General features: G+C 35.0%; 1 protein-coding gene across 1 annotated transcript in view; it reads right to left on the bottom strand.

The window, feature by feature from the left end:
- Positions 1 to 413: 413 nt before the first annotated feature.
- LOC104070326 (serine/threonine-protein phosphatase 2A 56 kDa regulatory subunit gamma isoform-like) overlaps positions 414 to 17,400 on the bottom strand; it is a gene marked incomplete at its 3' end in the record, with an annotated part of 40,885 nt that continues 23,898 nt past the window's right edge. Inside the window, 8 exon segments of the mRNA XM_009585945.1 lie at positions 414 to 554; positions 1,116 to 1,286; positions 4,046 to 4,099; positions 6,231 to 6,339; positions 8,121 to 8,180; positions 10,700 to 10,830; positions 10,925 to 11,017; positions 11,634 to 11,744. Coding sequence (XP_009584240.1) covers positions 414 to 554; positions 1,116 to 1,286; positions 4,046 to 4,099; positions 6,231 to 6,339; positions 8,121 to 8,180; positions 10,700 to 10,830; positions 10,925 to 11,017; positions 11,634 to 11,744 — 870 coding nt within the window.

The raw sequence follows: 17,400 nt of genomic DNA, 5'->3' as shown, positions 1-17,400 counted from the left end.
GGGGGGGGGCAGGGAGAGGGAAGGGGAGGAGAAAATGACCTGATCTACAACATATTCCACTAGAATGCAGAAGAAATGCAAATCAGCAAAGAGTTTAGAGATCAGAAATCAAAGTTAGTCTTTAGAAGTATCTGAAGTACAGATTAATGCCAAATTTACTTCATATTAATAGAAATACATCATGGATTAGATACTCTAAAACACTGTTCCTTGTTTAATGAAAAAAGGAAAAACTACCTTCCTCAATTCTTAGTATTTCCTAAAAATTTTGACAACAGTAGTCTCCTCCTTATCCAGCAACTTTGTCATAGAATAAACAGCTCAACACACTGTTAAAACTAGCAACTCAAAGATCTGAACCACTTTTAAGCCTAAAGCTAGACATAAGTGAAATAGCAGAACTTTATTTGTACAAGGGTTTCTTACTTGTTCCAATGCGTCTTTGAATTCCGGTACAAGGATGGAAACATGATGGGTAAAATCTTTGCCGCATTGTCACTAATTAAACTCATAATATATTCATTATTCCAGTAGTATAATGCTCGCTCCGCAACCTAAGACGACACGAAAAAAGGAACACTTCTTCCGATAATGTCTTAAAGAGCAAATAATTGAAACATTTGGCAAATGTAAGGGAAAGGTAAGAAAAGTTGCAACTTAGATTTGGATTTTGCTAGTGCAAATGGGAGTCATGGAGCTGATGGAAAGAGGGATGGAAAAATTGCTTTTTCCTTGATTGGGACATGATTCAAACTATAACCTATGAACTGTGAAATTCAGGAAAGAAAAGAAAGAGTATTTGTAGAACTCTATTACAAGCAGTAAAATGCAAACACTATGTACTGAACGGGTTCAGGTACTTCTGAAACCAGCAAGCTTTTAGTTTTTATGTTAAGCATAACGCTGAAGTGAATCACCCAATATTAATGCACATACCACTCTTGAAAAGAAACAATAAAGCTAACATTTGGATCCTTAAAATTTGACACAGAATTGAAGACTTTTTTTTTTTTGCAATAAATAAAATTAATTATGGTGAATAATAGTAGGTAATACCCTTAACAAGTCTGCTTTATAAAAATGCTCCTATTATTGTGCATTCAGTACGTACAGACCTGAAAGTGTGGACTGGACACACATTTGGCTAGCTGTCTGAAAAGAGGCTCCATAACTTTCACAAATTCAGATGGTTCAATAACATCTAAAATTTCTTCTAGTTCATTTAAAAACATGACTTCTTTTGGACTGTGAGTCTTTGGCCAGTACTTCAGCAGTGCCATTACAACCTGTAGAGACAAAGTGAACATAATCTTGACGATAATTTGACTTTACCTTGCTGACACCCAGCGAATAAACCCCACACAGCCGCTTGCTCACCACCCCGCGCCCCCCCCCCGCTTGCTCCCCCCCCCTCCGGTGGGATGGGGGAGAGAATTGGGAGGGCACAAGTAGAAAAGCTCCCGGGTTGAGATAAAAACAGTGTAATAATTGAAATAAAAGAAAATAGAACAGTAATAATACCAATGAGAACAACAACAATAGCAGAATATACAAAGCAGGCGATGCACAATGCAACTGCTCACCGACCGTGGACCGCGTGTCACGAACGGGGGGCGAGCACCCCCTACACACCTCGTTTTTATACTGAGCGTGATGTCACATGGTATAGAATACCCCATTGGCCAGCTGGGTCCACCAAATTTGCTATTATACTATGCGTAAAATTATCTGCCACTTACACAAGAGCAGCTTTCAATCTCTAATTTCTTGAAGGCATACTCCAAAGCTCAAGAAATTAACTTCTATCATTGTATTTCAAGAAAAGATTTACTATAAATACCCAAATTGACAGGTGACCAACTACTCTAGGCATGTTCTCTTAAACGTTGAGTTTTATTTAATTCACTATATTACTGTAATCACAATCTTAACTTACTTCATGATTATTAAATTATTTACCCAGCTTGCTGAAGCAGTTTTTGCCTAGCAAACCATGAACACTCAAAAGACAGGTCAGAGAAAGGAGAGAGGAGGGGAGAGGAAAGGGGGAGACAACTAAGGGATCCATAGAAATGTGACACAAAAGGAAGTCATCTGCCAGCTGACTCACAACCCTTCAGAAAGAGTCTATACATCTGTGGGAAATGTTTCTAAAGTCTAATTGAAAAACAACCTCTCTCATCTATTGAATATACAAATAGAAGAATTTAAGTCTGAAAAGTGATACTAGTTTAGCAGTTAAATATATTTAGACATTGTATTTATTAGTGGTGTTATCAATTACATCATAATTTATTCAAGAATCTTCAAAAATACAAAGTTACATTGGAGGAATAACGACTTGTGTGCTGTTAGCAATTTCTAATTTAAGCAAAATGCAAGCAGACACAAATGTTCTTGTTATGAAAGGATGATGATTTTTTCCCCAAAGATGTCAGTTTTCAAACCGAAGTGTAAGATTTTAAATTTTTTTTTTTTTTTTGGCTATAAAAACTGTTTTCTGTCTGTGGCAATATTCAAATAGGAAGACATTTTCCTTCAAAGGATATTTAAACCATGTTAAATATTTAAAAATGACTGGCATAGCAGTCAATCTTAAATTTAGGTATTTCTGACGAGAAATTAATACAACCTTGAATGTGCAAGTTTATAAATGCTTTTGTTTTGTGGTTAAAAAGCCACATAAAGAACGAAAATATGACAGTGTCTGTCCTAGACGTAGAACTGGACAAAAAACCCCCAAAACAGTACAGACTTCTTGAAAGTTTATATTTGTCTTTTTATATAGTTTAAAAGTTGCAACAATCCATTAGCCTTTCTCTCAGACAACAACTTTTTTTCTCTCATTTAGGAAAAAAAGCAGTCTCTTTTTTTGTTTTCTGAAAGGGAGGACATTTTTATATTTAAAAACTATAAGCAATATTTCATATCATCACTGGCAAGATAACTCAGTGAGAAATCAGTGTATCTTTCATATATGTAGATACTATGTCCTCAATGAAGCCTTGGGAAATTTATGCAGATTTTTTTAACAAGAAGTCAGAAGTCTCACTTGACAACTATAAGGGGAAACAAAGTTTTATTTTATAACGACCAGAATTTTTGAAGGGGGACTTAGTACTTCAGTGATGCATGTGCTAAGTTTTTAAAGAATGTTGTAATCATGTACTAATTTGGGATCAAAAAGGGAAACAGACTTGGATGCATTTCAGTTCAGATTTGTACTAGGAAATATGTAACATCCTAGCTGATGTCTGGAAGAAAGCTAAGATTTCAAGATCTCATACAGCACGAATGACAGAATGTCTGAGATTTGGTATCTTAACAAATATTAAAAGCTCCAGTAGAAGGGAGTTCTTGCTCAGCTGCATACTTCATTTGTTTCAAGAATCCCAGTTTCCATTTTACAATGGAAATGGTTCTAATCTAATAATGTGCACTTTTGTTAGTAGCAATCGTTTTACTGATTGCTACTTAGTGATTAAACATATTAGTTCTTACCTACTTCATATTGGGTGTAATGACACAAAACACTATATACTATCGAGGATAATTAACAGTATTCATCTATGCAATTACGTGCAGCCAGACCAAAGTCTGGTTTTGTCTATGGTCCAAACTTGGTCCAGACATGAACAGGATCCGACTCAAAAGCCTTGCATCAGTAGGTAGCTCCGTGTGCCAGAAATCTGTGTTCCATCATAACATCAGTCTCTCAACAGAGCACAGTTCAGGAAAGCTAATATCTGACTAAACTGCTTCTGGATCAACCATCTCATATCCAGTCAGCCAGAACAAAATAAGCAGAATAAACTCTGGTCTGTTTGTAAGAGGTATGCTCTTTATGTTGTTTTAATTCATTTTGGACATTCCAAACAACTGCTGGAAAAACTGAATTTGATAGATGAAAATGGTTGAATATTTGACTCTTCCTAATAAAAGCAATTACATATCAATACTTTGTTCCCAAAACCTCCTTAAACAGTCTACAGATGAAAGGGATATTAATATTCCAAAATATATAATAATAGCAACATAAACTTACTGGTTCTGTAAGCGTGCTGTCCTTTTCTAAAAATTGAACTACACAGTACGCCAGCTACAGTAAAAGAAAAAGATTTTTATTAACACTCATTGTGAAGCTCAACACACTTTGAAATCACTAGCATAAGTGGAGCACACTACTGATTTCAAATAAAAGCACAACAGCTTTTCTGTAATTTTAAAAAAATTATTTGGCAGACAATTTAAACAACAAAAAGGTAAATACATTTACCAGTTTTTCCCAACATTCCCAAGACTGTCCTCACCTTCTTCTGGGTTATAATATAGACGAACACATAATTTGATGTTTTCTTTTTAGACCTAGTATTTGTATTTCAGCACACTTCATCTTCTCACACATAGGATTTAAAAACCACAATCTTGTCCTCTACAGTGCTTTCTGCTCGCTAACATTTTGGTGCCCCATGCTGTTTTAATAAGCATCTTCTATTTCATAACCTAAGTTAGTTAAAAATGCATTGTTCAGCTGTAAATCTTCGGATTTTCTATAAATGATAACTAACAATAATGATGCATACCAAATGTAAAGCTGATGCAAGCTGAGGCTGAATTACAGTATTTGCCAACTTCAATTCTGAGAATGAGACTGAGTATCTGTGCCTAAATGGTGAACTATTACATCCTTTTCACTCAATAGGCCAGTAGTCCCAAAGTAAATGGGAGGATCACTGCACACCTCATGAACTGTTTAACCATTTTTCTAATGTCTCTCCATTTATGGAAGTTCAGCTGATGAGCCCAATTCCTTTTCTATTTTGATGATTACTACCAAGAATGTTCCTAGGTAATTTGAGGAATGTACAAAGATTATTACATCTAGTGTTCTCCACTATTCTGAAATAACTTTAAATTGAATACAGAAATTAGCTTTCTTCATGTATATCTGGATTTGGCAGGAAATCCTTCTGAATATCTGCCACTGTTTCAATGTGAATTTTTGTGGTTTTACTCTGGTGTTTCATACATGAAGCTCATTTGAAATGCCTTCCCATTTCATTCAGTAGGACATGTAAGAAAGGCATCCCTATGTCACTATCTTCATTTTACTGATAGTAATGAGGAATGCAAATCACCTGAAGGTTTTGGAGAACATTTGTGAAGTAAGGGGAATAAAGACCAATCCATCTCAAGTAGGTAGAAGAAAAGGTGGTGATCACAGATGTCTGCACTAGTTGAGATTATAAGAAAGGTCTGACTGGCCACACCCCAAAAGGTTATGTTCATACCATTAGAAAAAAAGAAAAAAAAAAAAAAAATCTTCTGAAATGGGAGCCACTCTAGCTTACTACTTCAACAGGAACTGGTGTCAGTAGGCAAGATCCAAAGCAAACGCTTATAAGCGTCTTTAATTGCTAGAGAATTGTAATTATACAAATGGTGTTCTTAAAGATACAAGTTGTTCGTAATTTTATTTGAAGAAATGGTACTTAAAACTTGGAATACTTGAACTTATAGAGAAAATGTTGAACTTTCAAATTATAAAAACAAAGCTGTGTAACAACCTCTGACAGACAGAATTTCAGCATATCACAATAATACTGTGTTTCCTCTAACATTGTATGATTTCCCACTCCTCTAGGAATTCTGAATGGAACTAAAACTCAGCACAAGAAAGATATAGCTGGCTTAAAAGCACAATACAACTCAGATGTTCCCTTTTTTTCTGTGTACTTCTAAAAAGATCTACTGAATTAAATAATGATATCCTAGTAAATGCCCAATTCCTTTCAAAACATCAACAGTTGTAAGAAGCTGAATCCAGCTGAAATTCTCCATGTAGTTTAGAAAAAGCTGTTTATAGATGACATTCATTAAAACCATACTTTTCTGCAATTTATGTATGTCTAAACATTACAGACAAGATAAAAATTCTGTCGATAAATATAAAGAACTCTCACATTAATCAACTACTTCATGTGTTTCATCTATAAACACTACAGTGCTTTTAAAAAAGGTATTTATTTATTTATATACACACACACATTTTTTTTTTCCCCTCAACAAATGAAGCATTATGTGTACATATATTAAATAATTTCCCCAAGGCCGCTTAACAGGGAAATGGAGCTTAGAACAGAATTGACATCAGAATAACTACAATCCCCCTAACCTCTCCAGGCAAACTTACTTTAACACTAGTATGAAAAGCATCGAACAAAACTTACCTGTGGATGGTAGACACTGAGTGATTTCACTTTGTGCAATGGTAACAAAACCTTCAATAGGAATATTTTGTGCTCTTCTTTTAATGGTAAGGCAAATCCATTAATAATGCTGCCAGGGAAAGAAATTTAAAAATCAAAATCAGTAATTATGCGAAACCTGCACTATTGTAGAGGATATACCAAAACACTTGTTTTCATCACGTTTTTTTGCGATCTCCTGGAGAAAATATGTAACAGAAAAATTTACAAATTAAGCATGCACCAGAGACCATTTAATTTTTGATCCAGTTTTCTAAAGATTACAAATTAATAGAATAGTCAAATCAATCTCTGCCCATCCCTCATCCAAGTCTTTCACAGGTCCCAAATTCTTCTTCCAAACAACATATATGACTATACCTACACTTCAGATTCCAACTTTCACTATGAACTATTCACTATCAAAGCTTTAAATACATATTTCTCCCAGCCTCTTCATGGAATTAAAGAATGAATCAGAGACTGGATGTAGAAGAGATCAATCCAGAACAGCAGACAAGTCAAAACATGACTTCTGCTAAAATATTACTATTTCTGCAAGACCCTAGCATATAATCAAACAGCATCTCAACACATGACATCCCAGTTCCAGGTGAGTGCAGATGGCACCTTTACCTAAAAACCACAGTACTAGAACGTGTTTTGCGTTCACCCACTTTGCTAGTATTAACATCAGTTAAAACATCCAGAATCCTACTGCCCATTTACTATTTTAAATCCTATCTTATTCATTTTAATGCTTTTCTCTTCGCTAACAAGGACAGAAGGCACCCAGGCAAAAGCAACCTGCCAAATTTACCTTAAAAAATTCGAAGTTACATATATTTCAGATCTCAGAGATCAGATGATGTCCCAGAATTAAAGCTTGCTAAATAACACTTGCTCACCCTTGGTGCGCATGCTTAAAGTAATTTTCACTAGTAATGACCGCACAACTATTTTGAGGATACGAGGTTATTCCTCCTGAAGTCTCTCAGTGCATATCAAAACCCCATTTCTATGTTAACATTTCTATGGTGTTCTTGCCACAACTTCCACATACTCGACAAATATACATTAACTTTTTAAAAAAAAAAAAAAAAGTTTCTCCAAGATGTTTTAAGGGTTGTTAACCACAAAGAGGAGAACTATTATTGGGCAAGTTTGGCCTTGATTGAGTGTGAAGAAATTCTGCAATCCTGTCAAAAAGTGATTATCAGAAAAAACATAACCACGTTAGTTCCTACTGCAAGTGTTCATTTGTCCAGTATTATATAGCGCTTAGCAAAGGAAAAGAATGAAATCCAGTACTTCAGCATGAAATTCAACTCCTCTTTACTTCCGACCAGTCAAAACCCAGGAACCCAACTGAAAACCGTTACTCATAAGAAGCTCTATGTCAACAACATGCTGTGTGAAACTCCTCACTGGATTGGAAGAATAACCAATACAAAACAGTTACAGCTTGGAAGCCTCATTTAGCTACTACAAATTTTTATTTGGAAGCCTGAGGGAAAGAAATACTTAATTTTAAAATCTGTAAAAGAAGAATTTTTGAATAAATTTCAACTAATTACATGTTATTTGTAGTTGCTTTACAACTAATATTAATTACAAGGATCCTAAGCTAGAAAATAAGACTTAAAAAATAAGATTAAAAAAAATTGTCACATCCCAAAATGTTGCCACAGGGTTCAAGTTCTTGCTGTGTTTCTGCAATCTTACACAAAACTTATTCTCTTCGTTACAGCTTTGCCACATGATATGAAGCTATTTTAATCTTCTCTCACAGCATTCTGCAATCCTGAACTTGATTTTTAAAGTCTTCTCTGAAGACCAAGCGAGTTTCATTAAACAAAACCTACAACTTACCTTCCCAGTATTTCCAGTAATTCTGCTATGCCATTGTGATGTTCTGTTTCATAAATAAACCTAAATAAATGAGAAGTTTTACTCAGTTACTGCTGAAGAGAGATACAACTCTAACACCAAGATCCCCATCTAACATAACAGGTAGCCTTGACCTCCCAGGTTTTAGTCACTCAGTAAAAAGAAAACAGAAACACATAGTTGAAAAGAAACTTTGTGGAAACAAATCAATAGCACATTAAGCTGCTTTCAATGTTCACTCTCACTTGCTCTTTTCTCCCACATTTAACAAAGCAGCATGCACTTGAGCTTTTTCCAATAATCATATTCTATGCCATTTTAATAATGCAAAACTGAACACAGCAAACAATGCTTTAAATATTAAAACAACACAACAGCATCTGGCATAATCAAATGCCATGACTCAACCTTCTATAGCGCATGCAAGCACAAGGTGTTCAAACAGTTTCTACTTATGGATCTAAAAAGCTCTTTGGCATTACAGACTTCTGTGCATACAAAAGGCTCTGTAATAAACAGAGGAAGAAAAATTTTCCTGAATTTTCTTTTGATAGAGCACTGTCATTTACAAGACAATCACCTTTCCACCCTTCTTCCCAATTGCCTGAGTGTAAATTTATTGAGAAAGTTCTATGCACAACTTCAGGTATTTTGCAAATAGGTATAAAAATTTACAGTTATGAGAAAATAGTTCCACTCATTAGAAAATATTTTTCTCTTTGAAATTTGCCATAGACTGACATATTAACAGCTACTTTTAATCTAGAATTTTTGATGTGACTGTTTTTTCTCCTTAAAAGACCCTTTCCATATAATTCAGGACAACAATTCCAAGCAAAACTAAAGACAATGATACAAAAAGCTTTGGACTGAATTAACAGAAACATACCGGTTTAATAATTTTTATGAAAAATGTATTTTACATTAGAAAAAAATAAGATTAATGTACTATCGGGACAGAATTCATGCAATTCTGGTCAGTGACTAAAAGACAAATAAAGACCACATTTCTTAGGTAAGCACAGTAACAAACTGGCAACTTGCAGGAAAAAGTATAAGAAAAGGAAATATTTTGAAGAATTCTACACATACTTTAAGAGCTTATCATGCACAATCCACTAATTCAAGACAGAAGTTGAAACAACTTTCCTCCCTGGTGCTCATATCCAGGAACACTAGTTTATATTTGGGTGCAAAATGTTTCAACTTCCAGCTCCTAAATATTATACAACTAAGTGAGGTTTTCTGGTTTTTGGGTTTTTTGGTTTTTTTTTCCCCTACAACTTGGTACAGAAAGGTAGTCTCTACAGCGCAAATTATATAATCTCCCATATACATTTCAGATTGAAAACATATTTTTATACAAACTATTACAAAGTTGATCTAATGACCAGAACATTTCTTAGTTTTTCAAAAGCCTTGCACCAGAACTATCTGTGTTTTAAGACTTTGCTTCCATTATCCCTGAAAGTAAAGTGGAAGAAGTGGCCAATAAAAACACTGTTCAGAAGTGCATTATAATGCTGTTATACCATCTGGTTCAGATTTTACAAAGTTATGTATTTCAGAATTAATTTAATAAAATCTACGTGTGGGGGAAAAAAGTTTACATCTTTCTTTGAAAGATACACCTGTACTTTTTCCTTAGGACATACTTACTGGCTCTTGACTTCGGTTGTCTGCAAGACAGTGAAGCCTTACTAATTATTTTAAAGTAGCCCCTCTGTATGTCTTCTAAAGGCTTACTTGTTACTATAACAGGAAGATAAGCTCCCTCTACAGCTGGTACTGATGGGTGCCATTCATGAGATGGCACGGAGTATGTGGCAGTTTTTTGCTATTTTCTTAAAAGGGTAGCATCATACATTCATTTTGGGATGAAAAGAACTGTAGTAGAGAAAAAGGGATGCAGGATGAAAGGAGTGTAAACCACAATTATTTGTAGAAAAGAGAAGCATACCAAAACTAAAAGACTAAAAGAAAGGCACCATAATCTTGCATTCACACTTGACATAATGGCAGCAAAAACACACTTCTAAAGACCTTTGGTAATACAGTGGATTAATTTTTCATCTTTACACTTTTAGTATCAGGGATAATACTACAGTTTGTTCTATGGCAATTAAAAAAATATTTCACGAGCCCTAAATGGTACATCTCAGTTCTGAGGAAAGAAAAGGCAGTAAATACGTTCCTTCAAGCAAATTCCAGCTCTCTCAGTCATTCTATTTGAGCCCAACTTCTGCATTATGAAGACCTACATTTTATTAAGGCATTACTGTAATACAAATACTACTAACCAATAAGAAAAGAAAGCCTCATAGATGAAGATACCAAACCACCTACTGAATCACACACAAACTCAAATTTCAGCTGCCAAATTTACGCTGTGCACAAGACTATCCCAATTTAAATCTCCCTGACTGGTATTAATTATTGTTAAACATAGCAATATTGGGTATAAACTTACTAAGAACTAAAAAAATTGCTAGCAGTGTTTTGGGAGTATTTTTAGTTGTATACCTGATCACATGCACCACAATACAAAGATATTGACATACCTATAAAATATATTATTAATTTGTTTCCGGATGTAAGCTCTTAGGCCTAAGAATTTCCCATATATTCTGTGAAGAGTTGTTTTAAGAAAATCTCTTTCACGAGGATCTTCACTGTCAAAGAGCTCTAAAAGCTGCGAAGAGGGAAAAGAAGAGATGCGCTTTACTTGAACCTAATGCGTTGTAAAATAATTTAGAGCTTGAAGTTAAAAATTTTTTTTACCTCACCTGTAATACAAACTTCTGATCAATATATTTCTTAGCTATATTAGGTTGGAAATCCGGAGATTCTAAAAACCTTAAGAAAAATTCATAAACAAGCTGGGAAAAAAACCAACAAAAAATAGTATTAGTCTTTTAAACAAGGAACCATTTTATAAGCAGTACATTACCAAAATTACTAATTACTAATTAGTTGTTCAGAACTGCACTATATTTTTATTTATACACCACACAGTAAAAGCTTTGCTCTTGCTCTCCTGACAAAGTACAAGAACTTAAGGTTCTTTAAACTGCATTGAAATTCTGCTGAGCTCCATCACTAGATTTTACTCAAATAACATACAGTAATCTAATATTCATCATGCCCAGAAGTACACGTTTTGAAAATTCTCTGTTCTCCTCTGTTTACCACAGCACCTCTGAAAGCTAGAGCTGTGCCAGAGTCAGATCAAAGCATTCATAGTGACAAACTGAAGCTCATTTAAAATCAAAGCAGTTACATCTGTACAGCAAGAAAGGAGCCTTTAACCTCTAATATACTAACTGAATTTTTTTTTTCAAAGAGTATCAGTTTATATTCAAGAAATATTTTAAATATTGCAGAGAAATATAATTGACTTAAGATAAACACAAACTAAACAATTTTGAGTCAATAAACAATGACTTTAATGCCAAAATTTTGTTAGACTATGACTTCCTAGTCTTCCTTAAATACCTGTAGATGAGGCCATGCAGCTTCTAAGGTTGGTTCATCTTCCTCTGGATCAAATTCTGCTCCCGTTGGATTGGAAGATGGTGGTAATGTTCGAAACATATTAACTGCAAACTGAAATCACATGTGCCTTTAAGAATTTTGAAACAAGTGAATGATTAAAAAAACTTCAAGGATGGTTTTGACTGAGAATTCTTTGCATGAACTATTGTAATTAATATTTGCAAAAATACAAGCTATATGAGTTTAAATAATATTGAGGTACATTCATCTTCTTTACAGATTTCTAACTTGGAGAACACTTCCACGCGGTATTCTTTAAAGCACAAAACTACTGTCAGGACATGTTTTATGAGGATATTGCTCTGATCTCTTTACAAACAAATGTTTTAAAAGACCAAGCAAATGTATAAAAATGTTTACACAAACATACTTTACAAGACCTCGCAACAACCTGCAAAAGTGGAAGTCAGAAGCAGAGATGCAAACAAAGATTAGGCGCAACTGTTTTTCTCTGTAAAATATTATCAGTTTCACACCGTGGGTATACACATGAGGAAACACTTGACAACCAAATTCCTCTCTCCCCCTTCTTAGTGGTATTTCGCTTAAACCACGTCCATCTACCTGACATCACAGGGGCATTGAGGGGGGAGAAATGCACATCCTCATCCTTTAATCTTTCACTTCTTCTGAATTCTCAAACCCCTGAAAACCGTTTAGCATCCTCATGGAAGTGGAGCAGACTACAAAGATGAATTGCTTTTCAAGTTGATATATACACAGAAAAATTATTTTTGTGTTTCCAAGTGCTTGTCTAGATGCACATTCATACTGTGTATGAACCAAAGTAGTACTCTTCACAAACCCCTTTAACATGAAGAGAGTTTCAAAATCCCTAATAAAGACAAAAAACCCATTCCCTGTCACATGGACAGAAAACTTTTCTACGAGGTCCTGTTCTAGGCAAAACAACCTCATCACTAAATGCATGTAGCTTGAATTTTTTTAAAATAAAAAAATATATAATCAGAAATACTCACATTTCTATCTATTTATACAATGCATATAATCAAAGTAAAACACATTTGTTGGCTGAAAAAAAAATTTACATGATTTTTGGGATAAATTTAGCACACATTCTCAAGAGTAACCTCACCTAGAATGGTGCAAAGATTTAAAAGATCTGCAGTATCCTAAATTCTCTTCCTGAAATGATAGCTAGCAAAACCAGTTGGCTTCTCTGTGGACAAGAAAGGAACAACTAGCTAGTCACTCAAATGTTTGTTCTCACACCCTGAGGAGTTAATGATTAAAACTTTACTGAGCAAGTTGGAGGGAACAGGTTTCTGTGCATGCCAGTTAAGAAAACCTGAAAAAGTCTTTTTCTGTGTATGCAAGACAGCTATGGCTGTCAGTATTGAAAAGAGACTGATTCCTCAATTCCACTTGTAATTAGGTAGGGCAGACGTCGGTAGGAGACAACCAAATTGCTAAGCAAGTAGAAAAACATAATCTATTTAGCCACATAAGTGCACCCAATAGAGGCTTTCTTGTTCTATTTTGTTGCTCACTCATTATCAAGCCAGTACCAAGCAGTCTAAACTTATTTTTCTACAGAATAAAAAAATAAAGATAAATTCAAATTAGTATGTGGTCCCAAACTGCCTCCACTACTTCAAAATGATCCTTTGAGACAAATGCCTCAGTCTCTCAGCAGCCTGAACACATTGCAGAAAGGATGAGAAGACTGCCAAATTAAAAAACATAGTGGTATACTGTCCTAACCCTTCATAACAATTGAGTATATTAGGCTCCATAAAGAAATTCTCTTCAAGTCTATTCCTATTTACAACACTAAAGTAAATTCTGCTTTCAAATACAGAGATCATTTTGTGCTTTATAAAAATACTAATACATTTTAAAGTAAATTTTGGTAGACATTTGCTCACAATGAGAATGGTGGCTATGCTGAATGGAGATCTACATCCCGCACAAAACTGATCTATCAAATCAGCTGCAGCTGGCTGCATGGAGCTTCAGCAGAAGGCATACATATACTCCGTTCTAAATATGTACCACAAGTACTGGTAAGAGTTAACCTATACATTGTTATTGATATTCTATTGCTGTAAGAGATTGGAGGTGTCTTTTTGAAGTATTTAGGGCAAAATCTGAGAATACATTTCTTAAGTCTGGCAAAGTAAGAGACAACAGGGCAGAGAAGCTGATTTGCCAGGAAAAAGAAAAATTCTTTGCAAAAGGGTACATCACCAGGAGAAGCAGAAACATTTACAGAGCCTTTTCAAGAAAACTAGTACTTGGCTCAGCAAACATGCCACTACAGGGCATCTCCAGGACCAGCTGGGGTGGGGGGGGTGGGGGGTGGGGGAAGAGCAAGATTACTCCATTGGAACTTGCACTGAACTGAATGTCTTATTTGAGGATGCAAAAGAACATTTCATTTACTTCATCAGCTGAAAGGTTCCTACGCTTTCAACAAGTGAATAATACAGCTCAGTTTAAGGAAAAAACCCTAAACCTTACAAGTTTGAGTTTACTTATAACGTAGCTATTCAGAATGCAAGGTCTACAATAGCATCAAAGCTTTCTGGCTGATAATTTGAAGATTACTCGAAAGCTCTGAAGGATTAAGCTGTCTCAGTTTAAAGATGCTACTTCGCAGAGGAATGCATTCCACACATCTTTGGTGGGATTCTGGGAAGAGCAACGGAATGTCATGTTTCCCTCTTCACATTCTGACTTCTTCTCATTAACACCTCCATTCACAGTTTAAAATAATGCTGTGAATTACCTATTAACTGGCAGGGCTAAAGACCATATGTATGTGCTGTCCTGTCATCTCACATCTGACAGATGGCAGAGCAGACAGTGGGAGGCAGTATCAAACTGCTAAATCTGCAAGAATTACATCATATTCCCATGAAGGAAAAGTCATGCTCATGCTCTGTTTTTCTTCAGAATATTTCTCCATTTCAGCAACTGAGATGTCTGATACAGACTGAGACTGGCACAGAGTAACTACTATTTCAGAGAATTAAAAATAAAGCTAAAATATCTATGTTCCCCTTTTTAAAAGCATGGGCATCAAGCAACTAACAACCTCCAACCTTTGTTTAAAAAACATACGGTGAAAATTTACAATAATCAGCGGTCTTCCAAGGAAACAAACCGAGGAAGCCTAGACTTAAAATTTAAAACTTGCTAAGGTTGTCAAGCAAATGGAAGAATAATCAGCCTTTTCTAGATGAGAAAGTCTCAGGCTCTCCCAATAAAGAAGAAAAGCAGGGTCATGTAAGTTGTTTGGTACAATGTTTTATATTTTTTAGAATATCAAATGGAAAGAGTTAAAACCCAAAACCAGAATAATTTGTTCCATGAGCAATGGAACCAATGAAGTCTCATTTGATCTGTTTTGTGTTTTATATCCTTGACCAACAGAACACAAAACTGCTCAAATCAACATGCAGCATCTCTCAGTGAAGGCACAAATTTGAAACTCTCTTGTCTATTAAGCCATTGAAACTTAGGAAAATTTACAATGAATTAATATCAGAGAGACCTTTAACTTTCTGTCAAATGGCTAATCTTTTTCCTAATGTCTCAGTCTTTTGCCCAAACAAGACACAAGCTGCAAAGCCTAACTTCCTCTAAGGCCAAATTCCCACAGAAGTACCAAGTAAACATAGCATAATTTAAACACATCTCGTCCCCAGCCCCCACTGCTGCCCTCTGAGTTATGAAATTTGAGTTTTTATGAAAACTGGGCTAGTGTGCCAAAATTCTCTGTGCTGTTAGCACTGACAATACTTGACTCCAAAAGACATAACTTACGAGGATGAGAGAAAAGGAAAAAGCAAGCAACCTGCATTTTTACTGCTTCACCAATATGTTTGCTGTAATGGTTATGCACTCTGTTTTTCTGGTGGCCCATTTTGTATAACACTGGAGAATATTCTCAAGCAAATAAACATCAGAGATATCATTACACATTTTCTCCTCCCTTCTGCTGAGCAGCCTGAGTGAAGCCTGACATGAACAGCTCTGAATGACAAACTATATAATCTGAAAGTCTGCGCCTTCTATATTCACGTGAATAAAGCTATCCTAATAACTAAACAGAGCCACAAGTACTACACTTCTATTCACAGTAACATCTCTTATTCTAGACCAAAGATCAGAGTAAGAAAAAACCAACGACAAAAAAAACACACCCACAAAACTCTCAAAGCAAAAAAAACAAAACAAAACAAAACAACCTCCCCATAACTATGTAACTTCATTTGCACAATGCATGAAAAGTTGCCATGAAAACTGCTTCAGTTGCTGAAAATACCTAGTTATAAAATTAGATCTATATTCCTATATATAATCAATTTTAAAAGTAGTATTAGCCTATATGCTTCACAAAAATGTTAATTTACCATCCACAAGTACTTCATCATAATCATCACTAAGGAAATTATTCTGAGCACTACAGAAATAAGTAAGCCATATTTATACAAGCTTTTGATCTACTTCTTTCTCAGAACACTACAGCCCTGGAGCTCCACATCCAGTACTGCCCTAGCCTCCTCTCAGCTCTCTTCAATACGCTCTGGCTGGCTAGCTGGGGCAGTGAATATTCATATTGATGTTCACTTTCATAGTCCCACTTAAAACAGATACAATCCAGATATGACTCATCCTTTCCTGAGATGGAAAGCGGCATTAATTTGGGTCTGTATTCTATATAGCTAGCAATTCTCAAAGTTCTACAAAACTAATATCCTAAGAGTCTGTGGTTCTGACAAACTAGTGCAGAACAGAACATTCTCATAAAGCCCTGTTTTCTTCAAAAGCCAAGCTAACAAAAAAGAGCATATATTCTTTTCTAAATAAGAATCTGTAACAGATGCTTTTGATCAAAAAAAAACCCCTAAATTTATCATTTACATTTACAAGATTTATTCAGACATTTGACTACATGTCTTAGTTTTGAGAAGAGGTGAGTTCCTGCTCTGAGCTAATCAATCCAACCTTACTATATTATACCTGAGAAATGGAACTTGTTATACAAGCGTTTAATAAAAACACTTCCTTTCCCCATCATAGCTTTGCTTACATATGTAAAAGGAATTTGAAGGACATACCAGCTGCCTCTTTGAGGAAGAAAGGGAAGAAACTCTTGGATCCACTCTAGAGAATAACATTAAATCCATTTTAGAAATTAATTTCTCTCCTATCTTTTGAAAAGAAGACTTATGATTAACACTAAATAATTGAACTAAGCCACTAGATGAATATATAGCTTAAAGACAAGATCTTACTATAAATTAACCCAGGACACTTGAAGCAAAAGAAGAAGGGTGAGGGTGGGGAGGATAGACATGACACAAGCCCTAGAATTATAAAGAATAAAGAACCACCAGATGATAAGGTAGATGCTTCTCTTGTCAGAGAGAGAGAAGATTTGAAGCTATTGAAAAGGAAAAATATTGTTTTATTATTATTAAACAGATAACTTGTGAAATTCATTGCCCTAAGCATTTGCCCTAAATAATGTTAACAAAACCAAACAAAGATTATACACACACACATATATGCATGTATGTCTATGTATACTCATACATAAATGAGTAACCTCCAAACTGTGAAGATGAACAGTATGGCATAGTAAAGTCCTAATTCCTATGCCAATTACCAACTTAACAAACTTTCCAAAGCAAAACCACTCTCAAATCCAAGTATTTGTTGATCACTCTCATAA

Source organism: Fulmarus glacialis, unplaced genomic scaffold (genome assembly GCF_000690835.1).
Source record: "Fulmarus glacialis isolate BGI_N327 unplaced genomic scaffold, ASM69083v1 scaffold11339, whole genome shotgun sequence".
In the NCBI taxonomy this organism is placed as follows: domain Eukaryota; kingdom Metazoa; phylum Chordata; class Aves; order Procellariiformes; family Procellariidae; genus Fulmarus; species Fulmarus glacialis.
Note: the sequence above shows the minus strand (reverse complement) of the source record. Positions and strands in the feature narration are given on the sequence as shown.